Here is a 27971-nt window from a genome sequence, read left to right as displayed (position 1 = left end):
GTTAACTGGGTTTAGATCACAAGTTGTACGGTGTGATTGGTGTGGCTGGTATGAGTCTTACCCGGGATTCAAAATCCTTCCTTATTGTGTACGCTCGTCCGGGCACAGTACCTAACTGGAGTCTGGAGGAGGGTCATAGGGGGAGGAGCCAGTACACACCACCTGACCTGTAAAAGCTTTACTTTTGTGCCCTGTCTCCTGCGGAGCCGCTATTCCCCATGGTCCTTTCAGGAACCCCAGCATCCACTACGGACTCCGAGAAATAGAATTATCGGTAAGTAAATTCTTATTTTATAAAACACAGTAAAAATGAGCTGTATCACAGTATGTCCAAAATGACAGTCAATGTTTCATACAGATATTGATGTTGGTAACAATTCATTTCAGTCACATATCGACATGATGATTAATCCTCCTTGAAGAAATGACAAAATCGCTGTCTTAACCCAACGCGTTTCGTCCTACAGACTTCATCAGGGGTATTTTATTTATACTCTAAACAATGTAAAAAACATTTCATCAATAAATCTTTTCATTTATCTGCAATGTGCTCATGTCAATTATAATTATCATGTATACATACCAAAAAATCACAGTATGAACAAGCAACTTAGCGTGTCTTCAAAAGGCAAATAAAAACACTTAAAAAGTGATATCGAACTCGATTTCACCACATGGGATATCTGTAAAATTATGACGTGTTATACTTATACAGTGGCAGGAAAAAAGGATGTATGAGGAGGGGTGGAGGAATAAATTGAATAAAGAGTAATGTGATTTATCTTTGAAGAATCCAAATCTATTAGCTAATATATTACTATTAATATTATTAATAATATATAATTAAGATAATATATCATTATAGAAACTTGTCATATTCATCATTTATAAGCTGGATGGGATGGGGGACATCATATTACTCATATGTGGTAATCTCATATGTTTCCATAATAATATTAGTATGATACAATTATATATACCAATTCAACAGATTATTAGATGTGACTCATTTTATGCTTATCCACTGAACCCCACTTGGTTTGGAGGTTTCTAAGAGCAATAGTATTGGAACCTATAATGGAAAACAAATTCCTAATGCTATAAGGGTACAGCACATATAAATACTGGCCCATGGTGTATTTTTCATACATACCAATTATATTGAAAACAGCAGCTTTCCACTAAATCACATCAAACTGTGGACAGAAAACCGTAATCGTACCTATGTTGGAGCAAAATATATAAATGAAAAAACAAAGGTGTAGGTACTTTGATAATTCTGGTCAGCATAAGTTATGTCAGAATTATAGGAATATCTATTTTAAAAAGGTATTGGTATCAATACTGATCATTATTGGTATCAATATTGGTCATTATTGGTCATTAACCATTATTGGTCATTCCCCAAAAAGACTGAGGCTTTTACCACAATTTACTCATATCCATATTATCTAGCTTAATGTGACTGGGAATATAAACTCTTTCGCCCTAAGTGATAATATACCGAAATATTGTGTCAGTGTAAATAAACTGACACTCCTAAGGAGCATTCATCCTCTGAGCATCCTAGACTGTTTTCAAAGTATATTTGTTATGTTAACATTTAAGGGCTATCTATTTGAATGGAACAATGTTGTGAATTAACTGAAAAGTTGACTTAAGATTTTTTATCTATATACCCCTATTGGTCAAAGACACAGAATATTTTTAAAGCTGGTATTTAGCCCCACATATTTTTACCATCAATATTCACACTTGAATTATTAACATCATTTGTAATTACACACCAAAACAAACTATAAAGGACCATGAAATCAATATGCTTACCTCTCCACATTCAGCAATGCTTCTAGCTGCTGCATAGGATTGAAACTAAACCTACTGGGTTTTTAAACCCTACTTTGTGTGACATCATTTCCTGTGATTGAATTAACTAGAATTTAAATATTAAGTAGTTATTTTCTATACATAATAGAATATGATCTTAAAACTACTTGAGCATAGTTAAATACTTATTACCGCAGGACTACTTTTACAGAACCTTAAGCATTTAGAGAGGTAGAAGGATAAATTGAAAAATTGCGTTCCATAGCCCATTGCGGCATGCGTTCCACCGTCAATATTTTTGACATACCAAAGAATATCACCAGCTCCCTGGGGAAACCTTTTTCTCTTTGTTGATAGATATATATATATATATACATATATATATATATATATATATATATATATATATATATATATATATATATATATATATACACATATCATTTTTTTCCCCTCTTACGTCCTAGAGGATGCTGGGGACTCCGTAAGGACCATGGGGTATAGACTGGCTCCGCAGGAGACATGGGCACTATAAAGAAACTTTAGAATGGGTGTGCACTGGCTCCTCCCTCTATGCCCCTCCTCCAGACCTCAGTTAGTTCCTGTGCCCAGAGGAGACTGGGTGCATTACAGGAAGCTCTCCTGAGTTTCTCTTAAGAAAGAATTTGTTAGGTTTTTTATTTTCAGGGAGCACTGCTGGCAACAGGCTCCCTGCATCGTGGGACTGAGGAAAGAGAAGCAGACCTACTTAAGTGATAGGCTCTGCTTCTTAGGCTACTGGACACCATTAGCTCCAGAGGGAGTCAGAACGCAGGTCTTCCCTCGCTGTTCGTCCCAGAGCTGCGCCGCCGTCCTCCTCACAGAGCCGGAAGAAAGAAGCAGAAGACTTCAGATCTTCTCTGAGGTAACGCGCTCCGGTAACGCTGCGCGCCATTGCTCCCACACACAACACACACTGCAGGCACGGATGGGTGCAGGGCGCAGGGGGGGGGGCGCCCTGGTCAGCAATATATTACACATCTAGGACTGGCTAGTACATATATAGGCTGCGGAGGCAGTATATATTAAAATCCCCACCAGTATTACAAAATTGAGTGGGACCGAAGCCCGCCGCTGGGGGGGGGGGGGGGCGAAGCTTGATCCCACAGCACTAACCAGCGCCATTTTCTCCGCAGAGCACTGCAGAGAAGCTGGCTCCCCGGACTCTCCCCTGCTGAACACGGTGACACAGGGCAGAAAAGAGGGGGGAAGGGGCATTTGTACCGCGCAGTGAGTGTATTATATACATATAATTATATATAAAAGCGCTATTTATCTGGGAATTTTGTTTCCAGTGTGAGTTGGCGCTGGGTGTGTGCTGGCATACTCTCTCTCTGTCTCTCCAAAGGGCCTTATTGGGGAACTATCTCCATATAAATATATCCCTGTGTGTGTGGGGGTGTCGGTACGAGTGTGTCGGCATGTCTGAAGCGGAAGGCTCATCTAAGGAGGAGGTGGAGCAGATGATTGTGGTGTTTTTGTCAGCAACGCCGACACCTGATTAGTTGGACATGTTGAATGTTTTAAATGCAAATGTGGCATTATTACATAAAAGGATGGACAAAGCAGAGTCCAGGGAAAAAGTAGGGAGTCGATCCATGGCTTTAGCTGTGTCACAGGGCCCTTCAGGGTCCCAAAAACGTCCCCTATCCCAAATAGCAGACACTGATACCGACACGGATTCTGATTCCAGTGTCGACTACGATGATGCAAGGTTACACCCGAGGGTGGCCAAAAGTATTCATTATATGATTATTGCAATAAAAGATGTTTTGCATATCACAGATGATCCCTCTGTCCCTGACACGAGGGTGCACATGTTTAAGGAAAAGAAACCGGAGGTAACCTTTCCCCCGTCTCATGAGCTAAACGAGTTATTTGAAAAAGCTTGGGAATCTCCAGATAAAAAACTGCAGATTCCCAAGAGGGTTCTTATGGCGTATCCTTTTCCTGCAAGGGACAGGGTACGATGGGAATCCTCGCCCAGGGTGGACAAGGCTTTAACGCGCTTGTCCAAGAAGGTGTCGCTACCGTCTCCAGACACGGCAGCCCTCAAGGATCCTGCTGATCGCAGGCAGTAAACTACCTTAAAATCTATTTATACACATACGGGTGCTTTACTCAGGCCGGCAATAGCATCGGCATGAGTATGTAGTGCAGTTGCAGCTTTGACAGATACCTTGTCAGCTGACATTGACACCCTAGATAGGGATACCATGTTATTGACCTTAGGTCACATTAAAGACGCAGTCTTATATATGAGAGACGCTCAGAGAGACGTGGGGCTGCTAGGTTCGAGAGCCAACGCCATGGCGATTTCTGCTAGGTGAGCTCTGTGGACCTGCCAATGGTCGGGTGATGCCGACTCAAAGAGACATATGGAAGTTTTGCCTTATAAGGGTGAGGTTTTATTTGGGGAAGGTCTCGCGGACCTGGTTTCCACAGCTACCGCGGGTAAATCTACTTTTTTGCCTTTTGTTCCCCCACAGCAAAAGAAAACTCCATAATATCAGATGCAGTCCTTTCGGTCGCATAAGTCCAGAAGAGGTCGGGGCTCATCCTTCCTCGCCAGAGGTAAGGGTAGGGGGAAAAGAACGCCTGCTACGGCTAGTTCCCAGGAGCAGAAGTCCTCCCCGGCTTCCACTAAATCCACCGCATGACGCTGGGGCTCCACTGAGGGAGTCCGCACCGGTGGGGGCACGTCTTCGACTCTTCAGCCAGGTCTGGGTTCTGTCAGACGTGGATCCTTGGGAGCTGGAAATTGTATCCCAAGGCTACAAACTGGAATTCGAAGAGGTGCCTCCTCGCCGATTTTTCAAGTCTGCCTTGCCAGCTGCTCCCCCAGAGAGGGAAATAGTGTTAGCTGCAATTCAAAAGCTGTGTCAACAGCAAGTGATTATCAAGGTTCCCTTAGTCCAACAGGGGAAAGGGTACTATTTAACCCTTTTCGTGGTCCCGAAACCGGATGGCTCGGGTAGACCCATTTTAAATCTAAAATCCCTAAACCTGTACTTGAAAAAGTTCAAATTCAAGATGGAATCGCTCCGGGCAGTGATATCCAGCCTGGAAGAGGGGGATTTTATGGTGTCACTAGACATAAAGGATGCATACCTTCATGTCCCCATATATCCTCCTCATCAGGAGTACCTGAGATTCGCTGTACAGGACTGTCATTACCAGTTTCAGACGTTGCCGTTTGGGCTTTCCACGGCCCCGAGGATTTTCACAAGGGTAATGGAGGAGATGATGGTGCTCCTGCGCAGGCAGGGAGTCACAATTATCCCGTACTTGGACGATCTCCTGATAAAAGCGAGATCGAGAGATCAATTGCTGAAAAGCGTGTCGCTCTCCCTGAGAGTGCTACAACAGCATGGTTGGATTCTAAATCTGCCAAAGTCTCAAATTGATTCCAACGACTCGTCTATCATTCCTAGGCATGATTCTGGACACGGAACAGAAGAGGGTTTTTCTCCCAATGGAAAAAGCCCAGGACCTCCAGAACATGGTCAGAAACCTGCTAAAACCAAAAAGAGTGTCTGTTCATCAGTGCACTAGAGTTCTGGGAAAAATGGTGGCTGTCTACGAGGCCATCCCCTTCGGCAGGTTCCATGCAAGGACATTTCAATGGGACCTTCTGGACAAGTGGTCCGGATCCCATCTACAAATACATCAGCAGATAAGCCTGTCCCCCAGGGCCAGGGTGTCTCTCCTGTGGTGGCTGCAGAGTGCTCACCTTCTAGAGGGTCGCAGGTGGAATTGAGGGCCATATACAACGGCCTATGACAAGCGGAGAATCTTCTTCGCGACCTACCGGTTCTGATTCAATCAGACAACGTCACAGCCGTGGCTCATGTAAACCACCAAGGCGGGACAAGGAGCAGAGTGGCAATGAAGGAAGCCACCAGGATTCTTCGCTGGGTGGAAAAATCACGTAAGCGCTCTGTCGGCGGTCTTCATTCCGGGAGTGGACAATTGGGAAGCAGACTTCCTCAGCAGACATGATCTCCATCCAGAAGAGTGGGGACTTCATCAAGAAGTTTTTGCAGAGATAACAAGTCATTGGGGACTTCCTCAAGTAGACATGATGGCTCCATGCCTCAACAAGAAGCTTCGGAGGTATTGTGCCAGGTCAAGGGACCCTCAGGCAGTAGCGGTGGACGCCCTGGTGACACCATGGGTGTTTCAGTTGGTCTATGTGTTCCCTCCTCTTCCTCTCAAAAATATTGAGAATCATAAGACGAAAAAGAGTGCAGACAATACTCATTGTTCCAGATTGGCTTCGAAGGGCCTGGTATTCAGATCTTCAGGAAATGCTCACAGAAGATCCGTGGCCTCTTCCTCTCAGGGAGAACCTGTTGCAGCAGGGGCCCTGCGTGTTCCAAGACTTACCGCGGTTACGTTTGACGGCATGGCGGTTGAACACCGAATCCTAGCTGGGAAAGGTATTCCGGAAGAAGTCATCCCTACGCTGATAAAGGCTAGGAAGGAGGTGATGGCGAAACATTATCACCGTATCTGGAGGAAGTATGTATCTTGGTGTGAAGCCAAGAATGCTCCTACGGAAGATTTCCATCTGGGCCGTTTTCTCCACTTTCTACAGACAGGAGTGGATATGGGCCTAAAGTTAGGCTCCATTAAGGTACAGATTTCGGCCCTATCTATTTTCTTTCAGAAGGAATTGGCTTCTCTCCCAGAAGTCCAGACTTTTGTAAAGGGAGTGCTACACATCCAGCCTCCTTTTGTGCCCCCAGTGGCACCATGGGACCTTAACGTGGTGTTACGGTTTCTAAACTCTCACTGGTTTGAACCGCTTCAGACGGTTGAATTAAAATTTCTCACTTGGAAAGTGGTCATGTTGTTGGCCTTGGCATCTGCGAGGTGGGTATCCGAATTGGCGGCCTTGTCTCACAAGAGCCCCTATCTGATTTTCCATATGGATAGAGCAGAGTTGAGGACTCGTCCTCAATTTTTGCCCAAGGTGGTTTCATCATTTCATATGAACCAACCTATTGTGGTGCCTGTGGCTACTGGTGACTTGGAGGACTCCAAGTCCCTGGATGTAGTCAGGGCCTTAAAAATCTATGTAGCCAGGACGGCTCTGGTTAGGAAAACAGAGGCACCGTTTGTCCTGTATGCAGCCAACAAACTTGGCGCTCCTGCTTCAAAGCAGACTATTGCTCGCTGGATCTGTAACACGATTCAGCAGGCGCATTCTACGGCTGGATAGCTGTTACCAAATTTGGTAAAGGCCCATTCCACTAGAAAGGTGGGCTCTTCTTGGGCGGCTGCCCGAGGCGTCTTGGCTTCACAGCTTTGCCGAGCAGCTACCTGGTCGGGTTCAAACACTTTTGCAAAGTTCTATAAGTTTGATACCCTGGCTGATGAGGACCTTGTGTTTGCTCAGTCGGTGCTGCAGAGTCGTCCGCACTCTCCCGCCCGGTCTGGAGCTTTGGTATAAACCACATGGTCCTTACGGAGTCCCCAGCATCCTCTACGACGTAAGAGAAAATAAGATTTTAAACCTACCGGTAAATCTATTTCTCCTAGTCCGTAGAGGATGCTGGGCGCCCGTCCCAGTGCGGACTACATTCTGCATGACTTGTATATAGTTTTTGCTTACATAAGGGTTATGTTACAGTCTGATCAGTCTCGGGCTGATGCTGTTTTGTTTCATACTGTTAACTGGTTGCGTATATTCCATGTTATACGGTGTGGACTGGTATGAATCTTGCCCTTAGATTAACAAAAATCCTTTCCTTGTACTGTCCGTCTCCTCTGGGCACAGTTTCTCTAACTGAGGTCTGGAGGAGGGGCATAGAGGGAGGAGCCAGTGCACACCCATTCTAAAGTTCTTTGTAGTGCCCATGTCTCCTAGGGAGCCTATCTAAACCCCATGGTCCTTATGGAGTCCCCAGCATCCTCTACGGACTAGGAGAAAAAGATTTACCGGTAGGTTTAAAATCTTATTTTATATACCGTATATACTCGAGTATAAGCCGACTTTTTCAGCACTTTTTTTTTGTGCTGAAAAAGCCATCTCGTTTTATACTCGAGTCAGTGCAGTGACAGGGAGTGCAGTGTGAAGGAGGGACACGAGGGCACAGCGCGCGGCTCTCCTGTGTCCCTCCTGCATCTCTGGCGGCAGTGGCGGGTCTATTAAAGGGAGTACCCGTTCGTGACCTCTGATCACGAACCGGCACTTCCTTTAATAGACCCGCCGCGGCCGCCGGAGATGCAGGAGGGACCACAGGAGAGGCGCGCACTGTGCGCTCCGTGTCCTTCCTTCAGAAGACAGTGCGGGATCGACGGAGGGGTAAGTAATAGCACTGGGGGAGCATATTTGGCACTTGGGGAGGGGGCATATCTGGCAGCAGCATGAGGGGCATATCTGGCAGCAGCATGAGGGCATATCTGGCAGCAGCATGAGGGGCATATCTGGCAGCAGCATGAGGAGCATATCTGGCAGCAGCATGAGGGGCATATCTGGCAGCAGCATGAGGGGTATATCTAGCAGCAGCGTGAGGGGTATATCTGGCAGCAGCATGAGGGACATATCTGGCAGCAGCATGAGAGCATATCTGGCAGCATGAGGGCATATCTTGCACATCTGGCACTGTGGGGCATATTTGGCACATCAGGTACCGTGGGGCATATCTGGCACTGTGGGGGCATATCTGGCAGTATGAGGGCATATCTGGCACTGTGGGGGCATATCTGGCAGTATGAGGGCATATCTGGCACTGTGGGGGTATATGTGGCAGTATGAGGGCATATCTGGCACTGAGGGCTGTGTACGGCTAGAGCTGCATTTCCCACCCTAGGCTTATACTCGAGTCAATAAGTTTTCCCAGGTTTTTGTGGTAAAATTAGGTGCCTCTGCTTCTATACGGGTGTGTGTGTATACATACTGTATATGTATAATGTGTTCAATCTATTACCTTGTACAACCCGTGCAGTTTCTTTTTTCCAACACTGAGATATAGACCAGAGTGTGATAGGCACACCAGAGTAGAGAGCAACACCCCAGGCAGGAAAAGGAACTGCACAGGTTGTGACAGGTGCAGGGCACTAGAATGAACACCTATCTATCTACCTGTCTATCTATCTATCTAAATATAATTTTTCTGTGTTTTTTTGTGTGATCATTTTTAAATTCTTTCATTATTGATATATTTTGCATAGATGTAGAATTCTTGATTTTCACAAGCCAAGCAGTACTTCTGGAACACACCCTCTCTTGTTTGAGTGGGTTCTGAACTATTATGCACCTGATGCTAGTGAAACTGGAGGCAAGGTATGGTGTTCTTCCAAGCCTGCCATTTACCTTCAACACCAAGGTGAGGTGTAGTACATTGTACTTTTAGATCTCTGGATCTCTTTGAATCAGTGTGGTTTGATTATAAACAGTACATTTTGTTCTAACATGAATTTGGGTGTGTTTACAACTCTTTACATTCAAAACTACCCATTTGAAAAATACTATGACCTGGGAACCTAGACTGATGAGGCATTTTTATGAAAATAAAATGTAAGACAAAGGTCCATTATATATTCTGTGCTCATCAGAGGATTCCTTGTAGGATAAGCATAGTGAAAACTAGTTAACATGTCTGTCAAATACATTTGACATATTGTATGTTCAGTACCAGTGTTTTTTCTGGTGTATAGAACTTGTTAGGCTTCAACAATGCTTTCATCCATTAGTAAGCATTTGTAACAGCAGTAGTTGTTCTAGTCACACTAGAAACAATGGTACAGTATCGCTTATATGAGGACAAATCTGTAAGATGTACTGTATGTAAACACCTTTGCTGCAGTCACGCTATATAGCTCATGTTGGCACGCCAGGTCCCGCAAGACTCTGCTAGCGTTGGGAGACTTTGCTGATTAGATATGTGACACTTCTTAATCTGTGTGCGACTGAGTCTCTGAATCTGTCTACGAAGTACGGATCAGCTGCCGTGTTTTTTTTTTTTTCCATAACAAGTTCTGTTGTGCTTCATATAGAGAACCAGTCGCACACAGATATACAAGTGTTGCATCTAATTAATCAGCACAGTCTCCTGGTGCATTCTAGCCACGCCACGTTGTGTCTAATTTGCATTTTCGGCAAATGAAAGATGCTAAATTCTAGCGGAGTTGCACGGAATTTGTTACCTCACTTGCAACAGGCATCTCCTGCTGCATGGTTTATTGAGGCTAGCTGTATGAGGACACATCTGTGGGCCAGAGCCAGTGGGTACTAGGTCAAAGACACATTTGTTCCTGCACTCCACCTACTCCTCTCCAAACAAGGGAAGAAATGTTTCCTGTATCTTTTGGTCTGGACACCATCGCTCCACCCTACGTAACATGACAATGCTGTATGTAGAGCACCAGAAAAGCAGTATCCCATGCAGATTTTATTTACAGTTTCTTATATAGCGCAGCATATTCTGTTGCGCTTTACAATTGGAAACAACAGTGATAAGACAAACTGGGTAATAACAGAGAGACATAGAGGTAGGAAGGCTCTGCTCGAAAGCTTACTATTTATATGCTGCCTTGCATATGTAACGATTGTCCAGATTACACATCATCCAGGTTGTTGCGGTCCACAGAAAGCAGCTTTAATTTGCACTTGTGATTTGTAGACTCAGGAGAAGGGTGGGGATTATTATACATATTCCTTTATCATCCATCTTACCATTACTTTTGGGTTGTGAGTGGTGAACTGAGGAGTCAAGTACTAACTAGATTGAAAACAGGCTCCCACCCACTATACCGCGTAACACCTCCCCATCCATCAGGCACTCAGTCTTGTTTTTAGTACCTTGGAGAAGGCACTAGCTAGTTCCTAGCTTTTAGTTAGGCTTTATGTATTTTTATTTTATTTCTTTAAAAATCTTTTGGGTGCTTAGTCTCTGGAGAAATGGTTGGCAAGCACTACCAGTGTGGTAGTTAGATAGTATAGGAGGTTTGTGCAAAACCCTGTATGCCACTCTAAAAGATGGCCTCTTGGAGTGTCCCTAAACCACAGAGATCCCTGGGGCTTTCTCCCCCCCCCCCCCCCCCCTCCCCGACACACATCTGTGGAGGTGGCATGTAAGAAACAGGGTATGTAAGTTTATAGAACCTTATTTGCTTAAAAACTGTTTCCTGAATGTTAAGTGTCTGCATGTGGAGAGGATCGTGTAATGCCACGTTACTGCGATGATGCTTTCCCCACTACTGGCCGCAGCCTGTGTGTCACTAACCAGTCTCCGTTTCCTGCCACGAGATCCGCTTCCAGCGAGATGGCTGGCTTCACCCCCGTGACTCGGGCCAGCCGGAACCAACTTTCTTAAATCAAGATGCTCGGTGTAATTATAGAATGTCTGTACAGATGCTCCTTTTCTAAGCAGTGTGGTACTGGCCCCCGGAGACATGCCGCAGTTTGCACGTTTGGGCATCTGCCGATTACATCACTTCCGGAAGCGGGGAGGACAGGCTGGATGGAGACTGACTGCTGGATGGCTAATCAGATACAGATGTACGCAGTATGTCACAACCCCAGGAGGATAAAAAGGGCTCCTGTAAGTTAAAGAACGCCAGCCCAGAGTGTATGGTTTGGCCAGGGAGCGGTGGTTTTCCTGCATAAAACAGACTGGTGGATGTGCTGGCATTTAATCAGATAAGCAGTTCCACAGGAATTTTTTACAAGTGTTGTAGTAAACCTAGTGTAAAAGAGTTATTTGATTTATATGCACACATATAACTCTTTTTACTGCACTAGTTCTGTGAAAGTTAGGCAGTAACTTTATCACCTTGTGTCTCATAGGGGTATATGCAATTAGCGGCGAATCGCGGCAATTTTTCGGCAATTTTTTAATTCGACACAATTCGACCGTCTAATTTCGGCAAGTGGGTGCCGAAATTGACCATATTCAATGAAAAACAGATTCGACAGTCCCGCTGACGAAAAACGGCGGATTTGACGGATTTTGTTCCGACTTTTAAAAAAAACGGGGGGGGGGGGGGAATGGCGTGGGGTCCCCCCTCCAAAGCATAACCAGCCTCGGGCTCTTCGAGCCAGTCCTGGTTCTAAAAATGCGGGGGGGGGGAAATGTCATGGGATCCCCCGTATTTTTAAAACCAGCACCGGGCTCTGCGCCTGGTGCTGGTGCAAAAAATACGGGGGACAAAAAGAGTAGGGGTCCCCCGTATTTTTTACACCAGCATCGGGCTCCACTAGCTGGACAGATGCCACAGCCGGGGGTCACTTTTATACAGCGCCCTGCGGCCGTGACCTTAAATATCCAACTAGTCATCCCTGGCCGGGGTACCCTGCCACCCAAGGGCCAGGGGTGAAGCCCGAGGCTGTCCCTCTCCATCCAAGGGCTGCGGATGGGGGGCTGATAGCCTTTGGAAAAATGAAAGAATATTGTTTTTTCCAGTAGTACTACAAGTCCCAGCAAGCCTCCCCCGCAAGCTGGTACTTGGAGAACCACAAGTACCAGCATGCGGGAGAAAAACGGGCCCGCTGGTACCTGTAGTTCTACTGGAAAAAAATTACCCAAATAAAAACAGGAGACAGCAGACGCGCATACAGCCAATCAGCAGAGTGCCAGGGCGTTGTGCTCGCTGATTGGCTGAAGAGACCTTTCTGTGACAGCAGTCACGGGGGGGGGGGGTCTCTGCATTCGTGGAAAGGGGTCCCATGTGTAAACATGGGACCCCTTTCAGTCCGTTTGGTGCGGGTTGCCATTTTGTTGTTTTGCCAAGTACGTGGATTATAACCTGGACACTGGATTGAGGTGAGTATAATTTTATTCACAGGTACCCCGGATTCTACTTGGACAAGTGGACCGAACGTCGTGTCAACATAGGTAAGTATGTGTGTGTGTGTCGGCAGGTGTGAAATAAAGTTGTACGTTTTTCTCTCGCATGCTGGTACTTGTGGTTCTCCAAGTACCAGCTTTTGGGGGAGGCTTGCTGGGACTTGTAGTACTACTGGAAAAACAATATTCTTTCATTTTTCCAAAGGCTATCAGCCCCCCATCTGCAGCCCTTAGATGGGGGGGACAGCCTCGGGCTTCACCCCTGGCCCTTGGGTGGCTGGGGGGGGACCCCTTGATTGAAGGGGTCCCCACTCCCCCAGGGTACCCCGGCCAGGGGTGACTAGTTTGGATATTTAATGCCACGGCCGCAGGGAGCTGTATAAAAGTGACCCCCGGCTGTGGCATTATCTGTCCAGCTAGTGGAGACCGATGCTGGTGTAAAAAATACGGGGGACCCCTACTCTTTTTGTCCCCCGTATTTTTTGCACCAGCACCAGGCGCAGAGCCCGGTGCTGGTTTTAAAAATACGGGGGATCCCCTGTCATTTTTCCCCCCGGATTTTTAGAACCAGGACCGGCTCGAAAAGCCCGAGGCTGGTTATGCTTTGGAGGGGGGACCCCACGCCATTTTTTTTTTTCGGGATTTTACCATTCCATTTTAAAAAAAATAAAAAAAAATATTTTTAAAAATATATAAATAATACTTGTGCCTCCAAAATAGACAAACCAAGTACCTAATCCCTTCTAATATAAATAGATATGCTATTACCAATAAAAAAACACCAAAAAAAACATGTTTTAATTTTTTTTTATTAGATTCCCCCACCAAAGTGTGGCGGATTGAAAATGACGAATTTACTGTCTAAAAGCACTGTTATCGAATTTCCAAACTTCAATTGAATATACTTTTGGCGAATTGCTGCATTTGTACCATTGCAGAAATGTCGAATTTGACAAATGTCGAATTTCAAAAAGTCGAATTTTGAAAGTCCGTTTTTTTGACGGAAAGTACTGAATTGCATTGTCGATTTATTTATTTTTGGCGAAAAAGTACAGTTTTTCGACAATTTCGGGAATTCGACCGCAATTGCATATACCCCATAGAGCGGTTAGTTTATGGGGGGGGGGGGGGGGGGATAAAAAATAAAAATATATATATATATAATATATATGTATGTGTGTGTGTACTGCTTTGCCTTAGTCTTTTATCTATACTGACAGTGCTACACTTTTTTTTATTTTTTAAAGAAGTTAGGTAGCTGTTTTAATTGGATCTCTCTCTCTCTCATATTATGGAGCAGAGTTGGAAAAAAGAGCAGTTAAAAAAAATGGAAGAAACACTTTTTTTGGTTTAAACCGTTTTGATGGATTTTTTTAACCAATTATTTTTGCATTAAAGTTTTAATGAAAAAAAATTAATCATATATTAGAAACCTCGATCAACCGTGTTGTACTGCTAGATGATGACTGCGTAGTGTGTACAGAAGCAACAATTAATTGGATACATTCTCTGAACACAATATATCGTCATCGTTCAAATGACTGCAGTATGTGTATTCTAGAAATTGTGTTTTCTGGGACTATATGAATTAAACCTATTTATTTTATTAGTTTTATTCATATAAAAAATTGGCTTATTCGCTTATTATTCATTGTGCATGTCTGAGTCTGTATATAAAGCACGACAGAACTTGTTTGGGGTAAATTAGAAAACTGTGACTGTTACTTTTTACACAAACATCCATAGTTTTCTAATTTTTCCAAAACAAGTTCTGTCGTGTTTTGTATACAGACTCAGACATGCACACAGATTTACAGTCAAAATTAGAAAAAAATATTGTAGATGCTACTTTTTACACAGATATACAATGCAGGTATGACTTTTCAAATTACGAGAGTGTTATCTTTAGGAGACTGAGTTTACTGTACTTCTTCCCAGCTCTCCCCATTACTTTAATAGGCAGCCTCCCCCACCACTAATCCCTCCCTCAGTGAAACTTGTGATTTCGGGGACTGGGTGTGCTGCTTAGTAAATGACAAAACAACACGGGCAGTAGACTACTGTATGTAAATGAATGAATCATGCTGGCTTTGGTTGGGGGAAGGGAACACAGAAGGTACATTCATTTGTAAGGCATATTGGCATTGTGCATGCACCAAGAAAATAAGAGATGCCTGGCGTAAGTGAGCCGTCATTTGCCAGGAAACTCCTCTAATGTCTGGCGTCTTTTTTTTGCCATAAATGCATCTTATACGCATCGCTATGCGAATACAATGCACAAGCAGCTTCTGCTCATTAAAATGATATGCAACATGTTTATATTCTGTGTGCGAGTTCGGCTATATCTGCATATGATAGGCTACGTTATAGTGATTTCCAGGAAAACACGAATGTAGAATTTCATTAGCAGATATATCCGCAGTCTTACACTGAATATAGGCATGCCAGATAACGTTTTAATCAGCAGAAGCTGCTTGTGCGTCCTATTTGTGTAGCGGTGTGTATAAGATGCATTTATGGCAACAACAAAAAAAAACACCTGAGGTTAGCATTTGGAATGGGAGATTTCCCAATCTGATTCAGGGGCTTCTTTCTTGGTAGATTCGGTCTAGGAGACTTTGAATCTACAAGCATCAACTGTGCCAGTTAGTAATTCAGTTTCTTTCTTCAAGAGGAAGAAGAAACAGGTATCGGTGTTTCCAGGTTTTTCTCATTTTGGTGAAATTCTAGGTGAAGCATGGTTAAGACCAGATTCAGAATTCAATATTCCAAAAATGATCAAATATCTTTATCCCTTTTCAGAAGAGGATACTAGGCTTTGTGAAAAACCACCCATGGTGGATGCTCCCTTTGCTAGATTGGTTAGGAATATGATTATTCCCACAATATATTCTGTAAAACTAAAGGATTTTATGGATAGAAAAAGTGAAGGTATTCTAAAATCCTTATTCACAGGTGTTTCATAACGACCTGTTTTGGCTAGTGCCTGGGTAATAAAAGCTATCAATTCCTGGTTGCCCCATATAATTTCTGGGTTTCAATCGGGAAATCTGTCTGAATTTAATGTTTTGGCCGATCAGATTTCAGAAGCCCTAAATTATGTTGGTGAAGCCTTATTAGACTCTATACAGTTACAATCCCATTTCTCTGCTCTGGCACAGAGTATTCACGAATGTAATGGCACACATGATTTCGCTGCTCAGGAAGCAAGGAATCAATGTGTTGGCTTAACTGGACGATCTATTGTTAAGGGCTCCATCAATAGCACTATTGCAGGAGCATCTTCAGATAACTATACAGATGCTCCAGGATTTTGGCTGGATCATAAACTACATTTCTCTTACGTCCTAGAGGATGCTGGGGACTCCGTAAGGACCATGGGGTATAGACAGGCTCCGCATGAGACATAGGCACTACAAAGAACTTTAGAATGGGTGTGCACTGGCTCCTCCCTTTATGCCCCTCCTCCAGACCCCAGTTAGATCCTGTGCCCAGAGGAGACTGGGTGCATTACAGGGGAGCTCTCCTGAGTTTCTCTGAAAAATAATTTTGTTAGGTTTTTTATTTTCAGGGAGCAACAGGCTCCCTGCATCGTGGGACTGAGGAGAGAGGAGCAGACCTACTTAAATGATAGGCTCTGCTTCTTAGGCTACTGGACACCATTAGCTCCAGAGGGAGTCGGAACGCAGGTCTCCCCTCGCCGTTCGTCCCAGAGCCGCGCCGCCGTCCTCCTCACAGAGCTGGAAGATAGATTCCGGGTGATTATAAGAAGAAAGAAGACTTCAAAGGCGGCAAAAGAGTGCCATTGCTCCCACACACAACACACACGGCAGGCACTTATGGGTGCAGGGCGCAGGGGGGGCGCCCTGGGCAGCAATAATAAACCTCTAGGACTGGCTACCAGGCATATATAGGCTGCGGAGGCAGTATATATTATAATCCCCCGCCAGTATTACAAAATTGAGCGTGACCGTAGCCCGCCGCTATTGGACATGTGGAATGTTGTAAATGCAAATGTGACCTTATTACATAAATGGATGGACAAAGCACAGTCCATGGAAAAAAGCAGGGAGTCAATCCATGGCTTTGACTGTGTCACAGGGCCCTTCAGGGTCTCAAAAACGTCCCCTATCCCAAATAGCAGACACTGATACCGACACGGATTCTGACTCCAGTGTCGACTACGATGATGCAAGATTACACCCAAGGGTGGCAAAAAGTATTCATTATATGATTATTGCAATAAAAGATGTTTTGCATATCACAGATGACCCCTCTGTCCCTGACACGAGGGTACACCTGTTTAAGGAAAAGAAACCTGAGGTAACCTTTCCCCCATCTCATGAGCTGAATGCGTTATTTGAAAAGGCTTAGGAAACTCCGGACAAAAAGCTGCAGATTCCCAAGAGGATTCTTATGGCATATCCTTTCCCTGCACAGGACAGGGTACGGTGGGAATCCTCGCCCAGGGTGGACAAGGCTTTAACGCGCTTGTCCAAGAAGGTGGCGCTACCGTCTCCAGACACTGCAGCGCTCAAGGATCCTGCTGATCGCAGACAGGAAACTACCTTAAAATCTATTTATACACGTACGGGTGCTTTACTCAGACCGGTAATAGCATTGGCTTGGGTTTGTAGCGCTGTAGCAGCTTGGATAGATACCTTGTCAGCTGACATTGACACCCTAGATAGGGATACCATTTTATTGACCTTGGGTCACATTAAAGACGCAGTCTTATATATGAGAGACGCTCAGAGAGACGTTGGGCTGCTAGGTTCGAGAGCCAACGCCATGGCGATTGCGGCTAGGCGAGCCCTGTGGACCCGCCAATGGACGGGTGATGCCGACTCAAAGAGGCATATGGAGGTTTTACCTTACAAGGGTGAGGTTTTATTTGGGGAAGGTCTAGCGGACCTGGTTTCCACCGCTACCGCGGGTAAATCTACTTTTTGCCTTATGTTCCCCCACAGCAAAAGAAAACTCCACAATATCAGATGCAGTCCTTTCGGCCGCATAAGTCCAGAAGAGGTCGGGGCTCTTCCTTCCTCGCAAGAGGTAAGGGTAGAGGGAAAAGAATGCCTGCTACGGCTAGTTCCCAGGAGCAGAAGTCCTCCCCGGCTTCTACTAAATCCACCGCATGATGCTGGGGCTCCACTGACGGAGTCCGCACCGGTGGGGGCACATCTTCGACTCTTCAGCCAGGTCTGGGTTCTGTCAGACGTGGATCCTTGGGCGATGGAAATCGTATCACAAGGCTACAAACTGGAATTCGAAGAGGTGCCTCCTCGCCGATTTTTCAAGTCGGCTTTGCCAGCTTCTCCCCCAGAGAGGGAAATAGTGTTAGCTGCAATTCAAAAGCTGTGTCAACAGCAAGTGATTATCAAGGTTCCCCAAGTCCAACAGGGGAAAGGGTACTATTCAACCCTGTTTGTGGTCCCGAAACCGGATGGCTCGGTCAGACCCATTCTGAATCTAAAATCCCTAAACCTGTACTTGAAAAAATTCAAATTCAAGATGGAATCGCTCCGGGCAGTGATCTCCAGCCTAGAAGGGGGGGGGGATTTTATGGTGTCACTGGACAAAAAGGATGCATACCTTCATGTCCCCATATATCCTCCTCATCAGGCGTACCTGAGATTCGCTGTACAGGACTGTCATTACCAGTTTCAGACGTTGCCGTTTGGGCTTTCCACGGCCCCGAGGATTTTCACCAAGGTAATGGCAGGGAGTCGCAATTAATCCGTACTTGGACGATCTCCTGATAAAAGCGAGATCGAGAGATTAATTGCTGAAAAACGTGTCGCTCTCCCTGAGAGTGCTGCAACAGCACGGTTGGATTCTAAATCTACCAAAGTCACAATTGATTCCAACGACTCGGCTATCATTCCTAGGCATGATTCTGGACACGGAACAGAAGAGGGTTTTTCTCCCAATGGAAAAAGCTCAGGAACTCCAGAACATGGTCAGAGACCTGCTAAAACCAAAAAGAGTGTCAGTGCATCAATGCACTCGAGTTCTGGGAAAAATGGTGGCGGCCTACGAGGCCATCCCCTTCGGCAGGTTCCATGCGAGGACATTTCAGTGGGACCTTCTGGACAAGTGGTCGGGGTCCCATCTACAAATACATCAGAAAATAAGTCTGTCCCCCAGGGCCAGGGTGTCTCTCCTGTGGTGGCTGCAGAGTGCTCACCTTCTAGAGGGTCGCAGGTTCGGCATTCAAGACTGGGTTCTGGTGACCACGGACGCGAGCCTCCGAGGAGGGGGAGCAGTCACACAAGGAAGAAATTTTCAGGGACTGTGGTCAAGCCAAGAGGCTTGTCTACACAGCAACGTACTGGAATTGAGGGCCATATACAACGGCTTACGACAAGCGGAGAGTCTTCTTCGTGACCTATCGGTTCTGATTCAATCAGACAACGTCACAGCCGTGGCTCATGTAAACCGCCAAGGCGGGACAAGGAGCAGAGTGGCAATAGCGGAAGCCACCAGGATTCTTTGCTGGGCGGAAAATCACGTAAGCGCTCTGTCAGCAGTCTTCATTCTGGGAGTGGACAACTGGGAAGCAGACTTCCTCAGCAGACACGATCTCCATCCAGGAGAGTGGGGACTTCATCAAGAAGTTTTTGCAGAGATAACAAGGCTTTGGGGACTTCCTCAAATAGACATGATGGCATCATGCCTCAACAAGAAGCTTCGGAGGTATTGTGCCAGGTCAAGGGACCCTCAGGCAGTAGCAGTAGACACCCTGGTGCCACCATGGGTGTTTCAGTCGGTCTATGTGTTCACTCCTCTTCCTCTCATCTCAAAAATATTGAGAATCATAAGACAAAAAAGAGTGCAGACAATACTCATTGTTCCAGATTGGACGCGAAGGGCCTGGTATTCAGAAGATGCTCATGTATAGAAGAAAAAGTATGACTCTTGTTTGGGCGCACTCTTGTGTTAACTATCTGTTAATTGATAAGTCAAATATTTGAGGAGTAATACCAGTACAATTTTTATTTCTACTCTTTAGAGTACATGGGGGTTAAACACGACAGGTTGGAGATGGGGTAGGTATAGATAGGTCAACTGGAGGCAACGGTCTCACAATAGGATGTTCAGATCTTAATTATTCCTGGATAATTGCATGTCGGAAGTTAGCTACATATTAAGCTACTTCCCTCTGCCCAAGATCTGTACAAACTGTGTTTGTATTAATACAGCCCTAATTGGGTTACAATCGTGAAGTGGGAGAGCCCATACACTTGGTAACACTTCTAAACAATGAACTCCGTAATGAGTAAAAAGAAGTAAGAAAAAAAGGTATGAATGGTGATACTGCTGTTGGTATTTGTCTACAGGGAGGGGAGTTTTCCTACTTCACTGGGTATTCCCTAGTGGTCGCCCGTCTAGGTACTGACCCAGCCCACCTGCGTTTAACTTCCAAGATCGGACGAGATTGGGCGTGAACGTAGGGGTATGGTCGTAGGAAAGTTCAAACCTATAGTACCAGTGAGAGTGCACCGAAATAGGAGGATTGATTCCTCCTTGGAAAAAAGAATGCTAGAAATGCGTACTGAGAAAGGAGAAAAGTAAAGTACCAGGAAAGTGAACAGGTGTGAATCTGCTGTCCACGTTAGACCGAGGAAGCGTATCTCCTGCGGGGGCACGCTCCTCTGAATCGTGGATGAGAGTTCACAGAAGAAAGATCAGTAGGAAGAGATATAAGTATGATTCTAGGATGGGAGAAGGAAAAGGCAAAAGGAGGATTGTTAACACATTAACTGTAGGTCCCTGGGGGTTACCTCAGATGTATGATTACTGCCAATTCCTGGTCCAAAGATACAACACAATGACAGGTGTTGACAAGCAAATATCCACCAGAGATGGAAAAAAATAATTTAGGAATGGTGTCACAATTAAATATATGTATCTCGTTGGTAGTGCACTTTGGATTTATATAGCAGTAAATAGTTTGATAGACGAATTTATGTTGTGCACCAGAACCTTAGATTTCACAGGTGATATGGGCAGAATGTCCCATATCAGGACAGATCTTAATTTTTGGCACAGGGCTATACCTGAGGCAAAGGAAAGAAATACCCCTGTACACTTCTCTCAATAGTGAGAGAACTTCACGAGAGCATGCAATACACAATTTGAGATTTACCAAGGGCAGAGTACATGCAGGATCACACCGCACCTATCCTATTTACACTTGGGTGTGAGAGATAAGTGTAGCACATTGTATTAGGGCTGGAAGCACCAGCAATAAAGCTTAGAGCAATTTCTGCACTGTAGCAAGGGTGCTTAATCTTAGCAATAGAAATGGTACAACAATGATCTACATCACCACTCCAAGTGTCAGACAGGTCGGGTGCTTGCAGGAATGCAGGAAAACGCGTTTCACCCGGTCTCGGGCTTGTTCGCTTCCATCCTGAACAGCTCCCAGGGAGCACCCGACCTGTCTGACACTTGGAGTGGTGATGTAGATCATTGTTGTACCATTTCTATTGCTAAGATTAAGCACCCTTGCTACAGTGCAGAAATTGCTCTAAGCTTTATTGCTGGTGCTTCCAGCCCTAATACAATGTGCTACACTTATCTCTCACACCCAAGTGTAAATAGGATAGGTGCGGTGTGATCCTGCATGTACTCTGCCCTTGGTAAATCTCAAATTGTGTATTGCATGCTCTCGTGAAGTTCTCTCACTATTGAGAGAAGTGTACAGGGGTATTTCTTTCCTTTGCCTCAGGTATAGCCCTGTGCCAAAAATTAAGATCTGTCCTGACATGGGACATTCTGCCCATATCACCTGTGAAATCTAAGGTTCTGGTGCACAACATAAATTTGTCTATCAAACTATTTACTGCTATATAAATCCAAAGTGCACTACCAACGAGATACATATATTTCATTGTGACACCATTCCTAAATTATTTTTTTCCATCTCTGGTGGATATTTGCTTTTCAACACCTGTCATTGTGTTGTATCTTTGGACCAGGAATTGGCAGTAATCATACATCTGAGGTAACCCCCAGGGACCTACAGTTAATGTGTTAACAATCCTCCTTTTGCCTTTTCCTTCTCCCATCCTAGAATCATACTTATATCTCTTCCTACTGATCTTTCTTCTGTGAACTCTCATCCACGATTCAGAGGAGCGTGTCCCCGCAGGAGATACGCTTCCTCGGTCTAACGTGGACAGCAGATTCACACCTGTTCACTTTCCTGGTACTTTACTTTTCTCCTTTCTCAGTACGCATTTCTAGCATTCTTTTTTCCAAGGAGGAATCAATCCTCCTATTTCGGTGCACTCTCATTGGTACTATAGGTTTGAACTTTCCTACGACCATACCCCTACGTTCACGCCCAATCTCGTCCGATCTTGGAAGCTAAACGCAGGTGGGCTGGGTCAGTACCTAGACGGGCGACCACTAGGGAATACCCAGTGAAGTAGGAAAACTCCCCTCCCTGTAGACAAATACCAACAGCAGTATCACCATTCATACCCTTTTTTTCTTACTTCTTTTTACTCATTACGGAGTTCATTGTTTAGAAGTGTTACCAAGTGTATGGGCTCTCCCACTTCACGATTGTAACCCAATTAGGGCTGTATTAATACAAACACAGTTTGTACAGATCTTGGGCAGAGGGAAGTAGCTTAATATGTAGCTAACTTCCGACATGCAATTATCCAGGAATAATTAAGATCTGAACATCCTATTGTGAGACCGTTGCCTCCAGTTGACCTATCCATACCTACCCCATCTCCAACCTGTCGTGTTTAACCCCCATGTACTCTAAAGAGTAGAAATAAAAATTGTACTGGTATTACTCCTCAAATATTTGACTTATCAATTAACAGATAGTTAAACACAAGAGTGCGCCCAAACAAGAGTCATACTTTTTCTTCTATACATGTACATTTCCCCCTTTCTTTGACTCCGGGCGCACCGCCACACGGACAGACAGTATTGCTACTATTCAGCATTATTGTCCACTTTGTGGCATCCATATTTGTACATACTTTGAATCTAGGTCGGTGCAGGATCAAAAAACCTCTCCTTCAGGAGATGCTCACAGAAGATCCATGGCCTCTTCCTCTCAGGGAGGACCTGTTGCAGCAGGGGCCCTGCGTATTCCAAGACTTACCGCGGTTATGTTTGACGGCATGGCGGTTGAACACCAAATCCTAGCTGGGAAAGGTATTCCGGAGGAAGTCATCCCTACTCTGATAAAGGCTAGGAAGGAGGTGACGGCAAAACATTATCACCGTATCTGGAGGAAGTATGTATCTTGGTGTGAAGCCAAGAATGCTCCTACGGAGGATTTCCATCTGGGCCGTTTTCTCCACTTTCTACAGACAGGTGTGGATATGGGCCTAAAGTTAGGCTCCATTAAGGTACAGATTTTGGCCCTATCTATATTCTTCCAGAAGGAATTGTCTTCTCTCCCAGAAGTTCAGACTTTTGTAAAGGGAGTGCTACACATCCAGCCTCCTTTTGTGCCCCCAGTGGCACCATGAGACCTTAACGTGGTGTTACAGTTCCTAAAATCACACTGGTTTGAACCTCTTCAAACGGTTGAATTAAAATTTCTCACTTGGAAGGTGGTCATGTTGTTGGCCGTGGCATCTGCAAGACGGGTGTCCGAATTGGCGGCCTTGTCTCACAAGAGCCCCTATTTGATTTTCCATGTGGATAGAGCAGAGTTGAGGACTCGTCCTCAATTTTTGCCTAAGGTGGTTTCTTCATTTCATATGAACCAACCTATTGTGGTGCCTGTGGCTACGGGTGACTTGGAGGATTCCAAGTCCCTGGATGTAGTCAGGGCCTTAAAAATGTATGTAGCCAGGACGGCTAGGGTTAGGAAAACAGAGGCACTGTTTGTCCTGTATGCAGCCAGTAAGGTTGGCGCTCCTGCTTCTAAGCAGACTATTGCTCGCTGGATCTGTAACACGATTCAGCAGGCTCATTCTACGGCTGGATTGCCGTTACCAAATTCGGTAAAGGCCCATTACACTAGGATGGTGGGCTCTTCTTGGGTGGCTGCCCGAGGCGTCTCGGCTTTACAGCTTTGCCGAGCGGCTACTTGGTCGGGTTCAAACACTTTTGCAAAATTCTACAAGTTTGATACCCTGGCTGATGAGGAACTCTTGTTTGCTCAATCGGTGCTGCAGAGTCATCCGCACTCTCCCGCCCGTTTTGGAGCTTTGGTATAATCCCCATGGTCCTTACGGAGTCCCCAGCATGCTCTAGGACGTAAGAGAAAATAAGATTTTAAACCTACCGGTAAATCTTTTTGTCCTAGTCCGTAGAGGATGCTGGGCGCCCGTCCCAGTGCGGACATATTTCTGCTTGACTTGTTTATAGTTGTTGCTTACATAAGGGTTATGTTACAGTTAAGATCAGTCGTTGGCTGATACTGTTTTGTTCATACTGTTAACTGGTTGCGTATAGTCCAGGTTATACGGGTTGGATGGTGTGGGCTGGAATGAATCTTGCCCTTAGATTAACAAAAATCCTTTCCTCGTACTGTCCGTCTCCTCTGGGCACAGTTTCTCTAACTGAGGTCTGGAGGAGGGGCATAGAGGGAGGAGCCAGTGCACACCCATTCTAAAGTTCTTTGTAGTGCCCATGTCTCCAGCATCCTCTACGGACTAGGAGAAAACGATTTACCGGTAGGTTTAAAGTCTTATTTTTTCCAAATCAAATTTAAAGCCATCACAAAGTATGATGTTTTTAAGACTTCTATTCGACACCCAGTGTCACAAGTTGTCGGTAACAGATTAGATAATTGTCACCACAGCTTAACAGGCTGGGGTGCAGTGGTTGTGGACATGAACCTACAAGGGGTTTGGTCCAGCATGGAAATTTCCCTTCTCATCAACATACTGGAATTGAGGGAAATTCACTTGGCACTGATGCAGGCTGAATCCCATTTAAAGACTTTTCCAGTGTGTGTTCAGTCGGACAGTGCTACAGCTGTTGCACATATAAACAAACAGGGTGGCACACGCAGCTGGAGAGCAATGAGAGAAATCTCTCTCACATCCTGAGTTGGACAGAAAAGTGGGTACCAGCAATCTTGGCAATCTATATTCCAGGAGTAGACAACTAGGATGCAGACTTTTTAAGTGGCCATAGGCTGGACCCAGGGGAATGGAAGTTGCATCAGGAAGTCTTTGCAGAGGCAGTTATCAAGATGGGGCTTCCAGACATAGATCTAATGGTCTCCTGTCTCAACAAGAAACTCCCAAAATACGAATCTCGGTCCCGGGATACCCAGACATTCCTGGTAGATGCCCTGAAAGCACCTTGGAATTTCCAGTTGAGGTGCATAGTCCCTCCACTGGTTTGATTACAAGGGTACTTCAGAGAATTCAATCCGTGGCACGAGCAGACATTCTGGTGGCTCCGAACTGGCCACGTAGTCATTGGTATGTAATTCTTCAAAACATGCTGGCAGACGCTCCTTATCATCTACCTCTTCATCCAGATCTGTTAATTTACGGCCGTCACCTTGATTTGCCTCGCTTGGCTTTTGACGACATGATTCTTGAATCCAAGATTTTGAAAGCCAAGGGGTTTTCACAAACTGTTACTTCCAGAATATATTATCAAGTTTGGAAGATATTTATATTGCATGCTGTGAACAACACAAGTTCAAGCCGGAAAAATTCCAGGTAGCTCGCCTTTGATCCTTTCTCCAGCATGGGTTGGCTATGGGTTCAGGTTATCTTCACTTAAGGGACAGATTTCAGTTCTCTTTATTCTCTTTCAGAGGAAATTAAAGTGGTATCAGCCTTCCACAAGCTTCAGGTAATGAGGTTTCTTCCTTACTGGATGTGGTAAGGGCACTACGCATTTATTTAAAGCGTACTGGCTTACTGGACTAGTGTGGCCAGAGCTTCCTGGGCTGTGAGGCATGGTGCTTCGGCAGAGCAGCTGTGCCAAGCAGCTTCTTAGTCTTCTGTGTACCCCTTTACAAACACTTACCATTTCCATACCTTTGGAGCTCAGGACACCAGCATAGGGCGAAAGATTCTTCAAACAGATGGGTCTGAGGCATCCCCCCCCACCTTAATTTGCCTTGGTTTGGTATTTCCCAAAAGTAATGGCATCCTTCAGATGGATGATAAAGGAAATACAATTTTTTACTCAATGTATATCTCTTCTTTGAAGTCCATCTGGGGGATGCTGGGATCCATCCATTGTTTGTTTTCATTCCATGTTACCTGTAGTTTCTGGTGTTTTTCAGTTTTCCATGGGTTCTCCTACAGCTTTGTTAAACATAGACTGAGGTTTAGGTGGCTGGGTAGGGCTTATATAGTGGGTGGGAGCCTGTTTTCAAACTAGTTAGTGCCCGCCTCCTCCGTTCACTACACATGGGGGGTTATTCAGATATGAACGCGGATCGCTGCATACGCAGGCAGTTCTGCGTTCATCTCTACACATACTGGGGGCTGCCCAGCATGTGTGAGGCCGCCCCCCAATGCGTCCAGAATTAGATTGCGGAGTCATCAGATCTAAGGTTGAACCCTGTCAAGCGGTCAGCAGACAGTTTTCTTTCAAAGTGACTGTGTGTGACATCACGCAGCCACCAAGAAAATGGTCCCGGCCTGCCGGCGTTTTCCAGGCGCCGCTCTCTAAACACCATAAATACTCCCCCGCATCGCCCAATTCTGTCAATCACATTGCGGACGCAATGTGTAATAGGCCCTACACACTAGCCGATTTACTGAAAGATATGAACGATCTCGTTCATAAATGAACGAGAACTCGTTCATATCTTTCAGTGTGGAGACTCCAGCGATGAACGATGCGCGGCCCCGCGCTCGTTCATCGCTGATCTCCCGTCGGCTGTGCATGCAGGCCAATATGGACGATCTCGTCCATATTTGCCTGCACTTCAATGCTGCCGGGTGACGGGGGGAGTGAAGAAACTTCACTCCCCCCGTCACTGCCCCCCCCGCCGCCGGGTTGCTCGTCGGCCGTATCGGCCGTCGGGCACCTCGGCGGCGCATCGCCGAGTGAGTAGGGCCCCTTTGTTCGCGCACAAGGGCCGGTGCGTGTGTTCGCAGGCCACCTGGATGCGTCCAGGTCTGAATCGTGCCTATAACCCAGAAGTAACAGTATCCCCCAGATGGACTTCAAGGAAGAGATTTTACAGTGTGCCCTTATGTTAAATAATTTAATGGAAATGTTAATCAGCTGAATTTTATACAAATAAACTCTGTGTCAATTGTCATGTTGCAGTAGGCTACTAAAATGTGTTCTATGGCTACCACTCAAGAAGCCCTTTTTCAGAAACATTAAAAGTAGATGTTGGTATAAGGGTGTGATTTACTGCAATTCTAGACATCTCTTCAATTTTGTTTGCTGCAGGTCACAGCCGAACAATTGTGGGAATTGAAGAGAGGAAGAACAAATCCTACTGTCTATTAATATTTGACCCTGGATGTCCTTCTGAAGCTATGCAGAGGTTAACAAAGTGCAATATAGACAGTGCTGCTCTTAAACATCTTCGTAAATACGTAGGGAGCCTAAAACATAAACAGTACCAGATTGTTGCAGCAGATGGAGTTCTGCTCCCAGAAGAAAAAGCAGTAAGTATATATTTTGTTTCTGAGTTTTGCTGGGGAGGGAAAATCATCAGTTAAGTGGCTAAATGTGGGTTTATAATATGACTTTCTAGCAGTACAGCTCTGTCGTCAGGTGACCTAGGCAGCTGGGACAAGTTTAAGTCGACAATCAAAAATGAAGTTGTGCAATAGAAAGCTTGTAATATATCTAATTGTGCAATGTAAAAAACAAGAGTTGTTGATTAACCAATCATGCTTGTAAATTTTATTCTAGGATTTAAATAACCTTTGTACTTTTGCATGTTTTAAAGTTGAATTGGGCTCTTAGGTGATACCACAGAATGATTGCTTGTAAAGTCCTTTCGCAGCAACCTTTACACAGATGAAAAGTAAAATAATTTCTAACTTTTAAGAAACCTCAGCTGTTCGTTTAAGTTTGGACCAGTAGTTACATCAATGGCGCACACGATGTTTTCTTTACATCATTCTTATTGTAATGTAGAACTTCTGCACTAATAACGACATTAAGAAAACCAAACCACTGTAGCACTCATAATGTTAACAACTATTCACTATTTGTATGTTCGTGCTGCTTTTCTCTAATAAATCATACAGATATTAGATGTTAAAGGAAAGTTTAGTGAGCTGATAGATGGACATTGCCACAAATTAAATTAGGAGGAAATGTTGTAGAATATGTATTTTATTTTTTTTGGCCACCAGTGAAACAGAATTG

General features: G+C 45.0%; 1 protein-coding gene, 1 long non-coding RNA gene and 2 pseudogenes across 12 annotated transcripts in view; 2 read left to right on the top strand and 2 right to left on the bottom strand.

The window, feature by feature from the left end:
• The window catches only part of LOC134909868 (uncharacterized), an 81921-nt gene that overhangs the window by 6201 nt on the left and 47749 nt on the right, over positions 1–27971 (bottom strand). For 4 of the 7 annotated variants that reach the window (XR_010176050.1, XR_010176055.1, XR_010176051.1 and 1 more), the window contains one exon: positions 1154–1222. This is a non-coding gene — a long non-coding RNA (uncharacterized LOC134909868). Of the gene's footprint in view, positions 1–305; positions 496–583; positions 684–1153; positions 1223–27971 lie in introns of those variants that run through there. The other 3 variants (XR_010176052.1, XR_010176053.1, XR_010176054.1) reach the window with 3 other exon arrangements.
• ZUP1 (zinc finger containing ubiquitin peptidase 1) overlaps positions 1–27971 on the top strand; it is a 211880-nt gene that overhangs the window by 183406 nt on the left and 503 nt on the right. For all 5 annotated transcript variants that reach the window (XM_063917196.1, XM_063917197.1, XM_063917193.1 and 2 more), the window contains exons 8-9: positions 9049–9203; positions 27039–27259. In XM_063917196.1, the coding sequence (XP_063773266.1) occupies positions 9049–9203; positions 27039–27259 (376 nt within the window). The remainder of the gene's footprint in view (positions 1–9048; positions 9204–27038; positions 27260–27971) is intronic.
• On the bottom strand, positions 20020–20138 carry LOC134913853 (5S ribosomal RNA; annotated as a pseudogene).
• On the top strand, positions 21993–22111 carry LOC134912025 (5S ribosomal RNA; annotated as a pseudogene).

The sequence above is a fragment of the Pseudophryne corroboree genome, chromosome 4 (genome assembly GCF_028390025.1).
Source record: "Pseudophryne corroboree isolate aPseCor3 chromosome 4, aPseCor3.hap2, whole genome shotgun sequence".
In the NCBI taxonomy this organism is placed as follows: domain Eukaryota; kingdom Metazoa; phylum Chordata; class Amphibia; order Anura; family Myobatrachidae; genus Pseudophryne; species Pseudophryne corroboree.
Note: the sequence above shows the minus strand (reverse complement) of the source record. Positions and strands in the feature narration are given on the sequence as shown.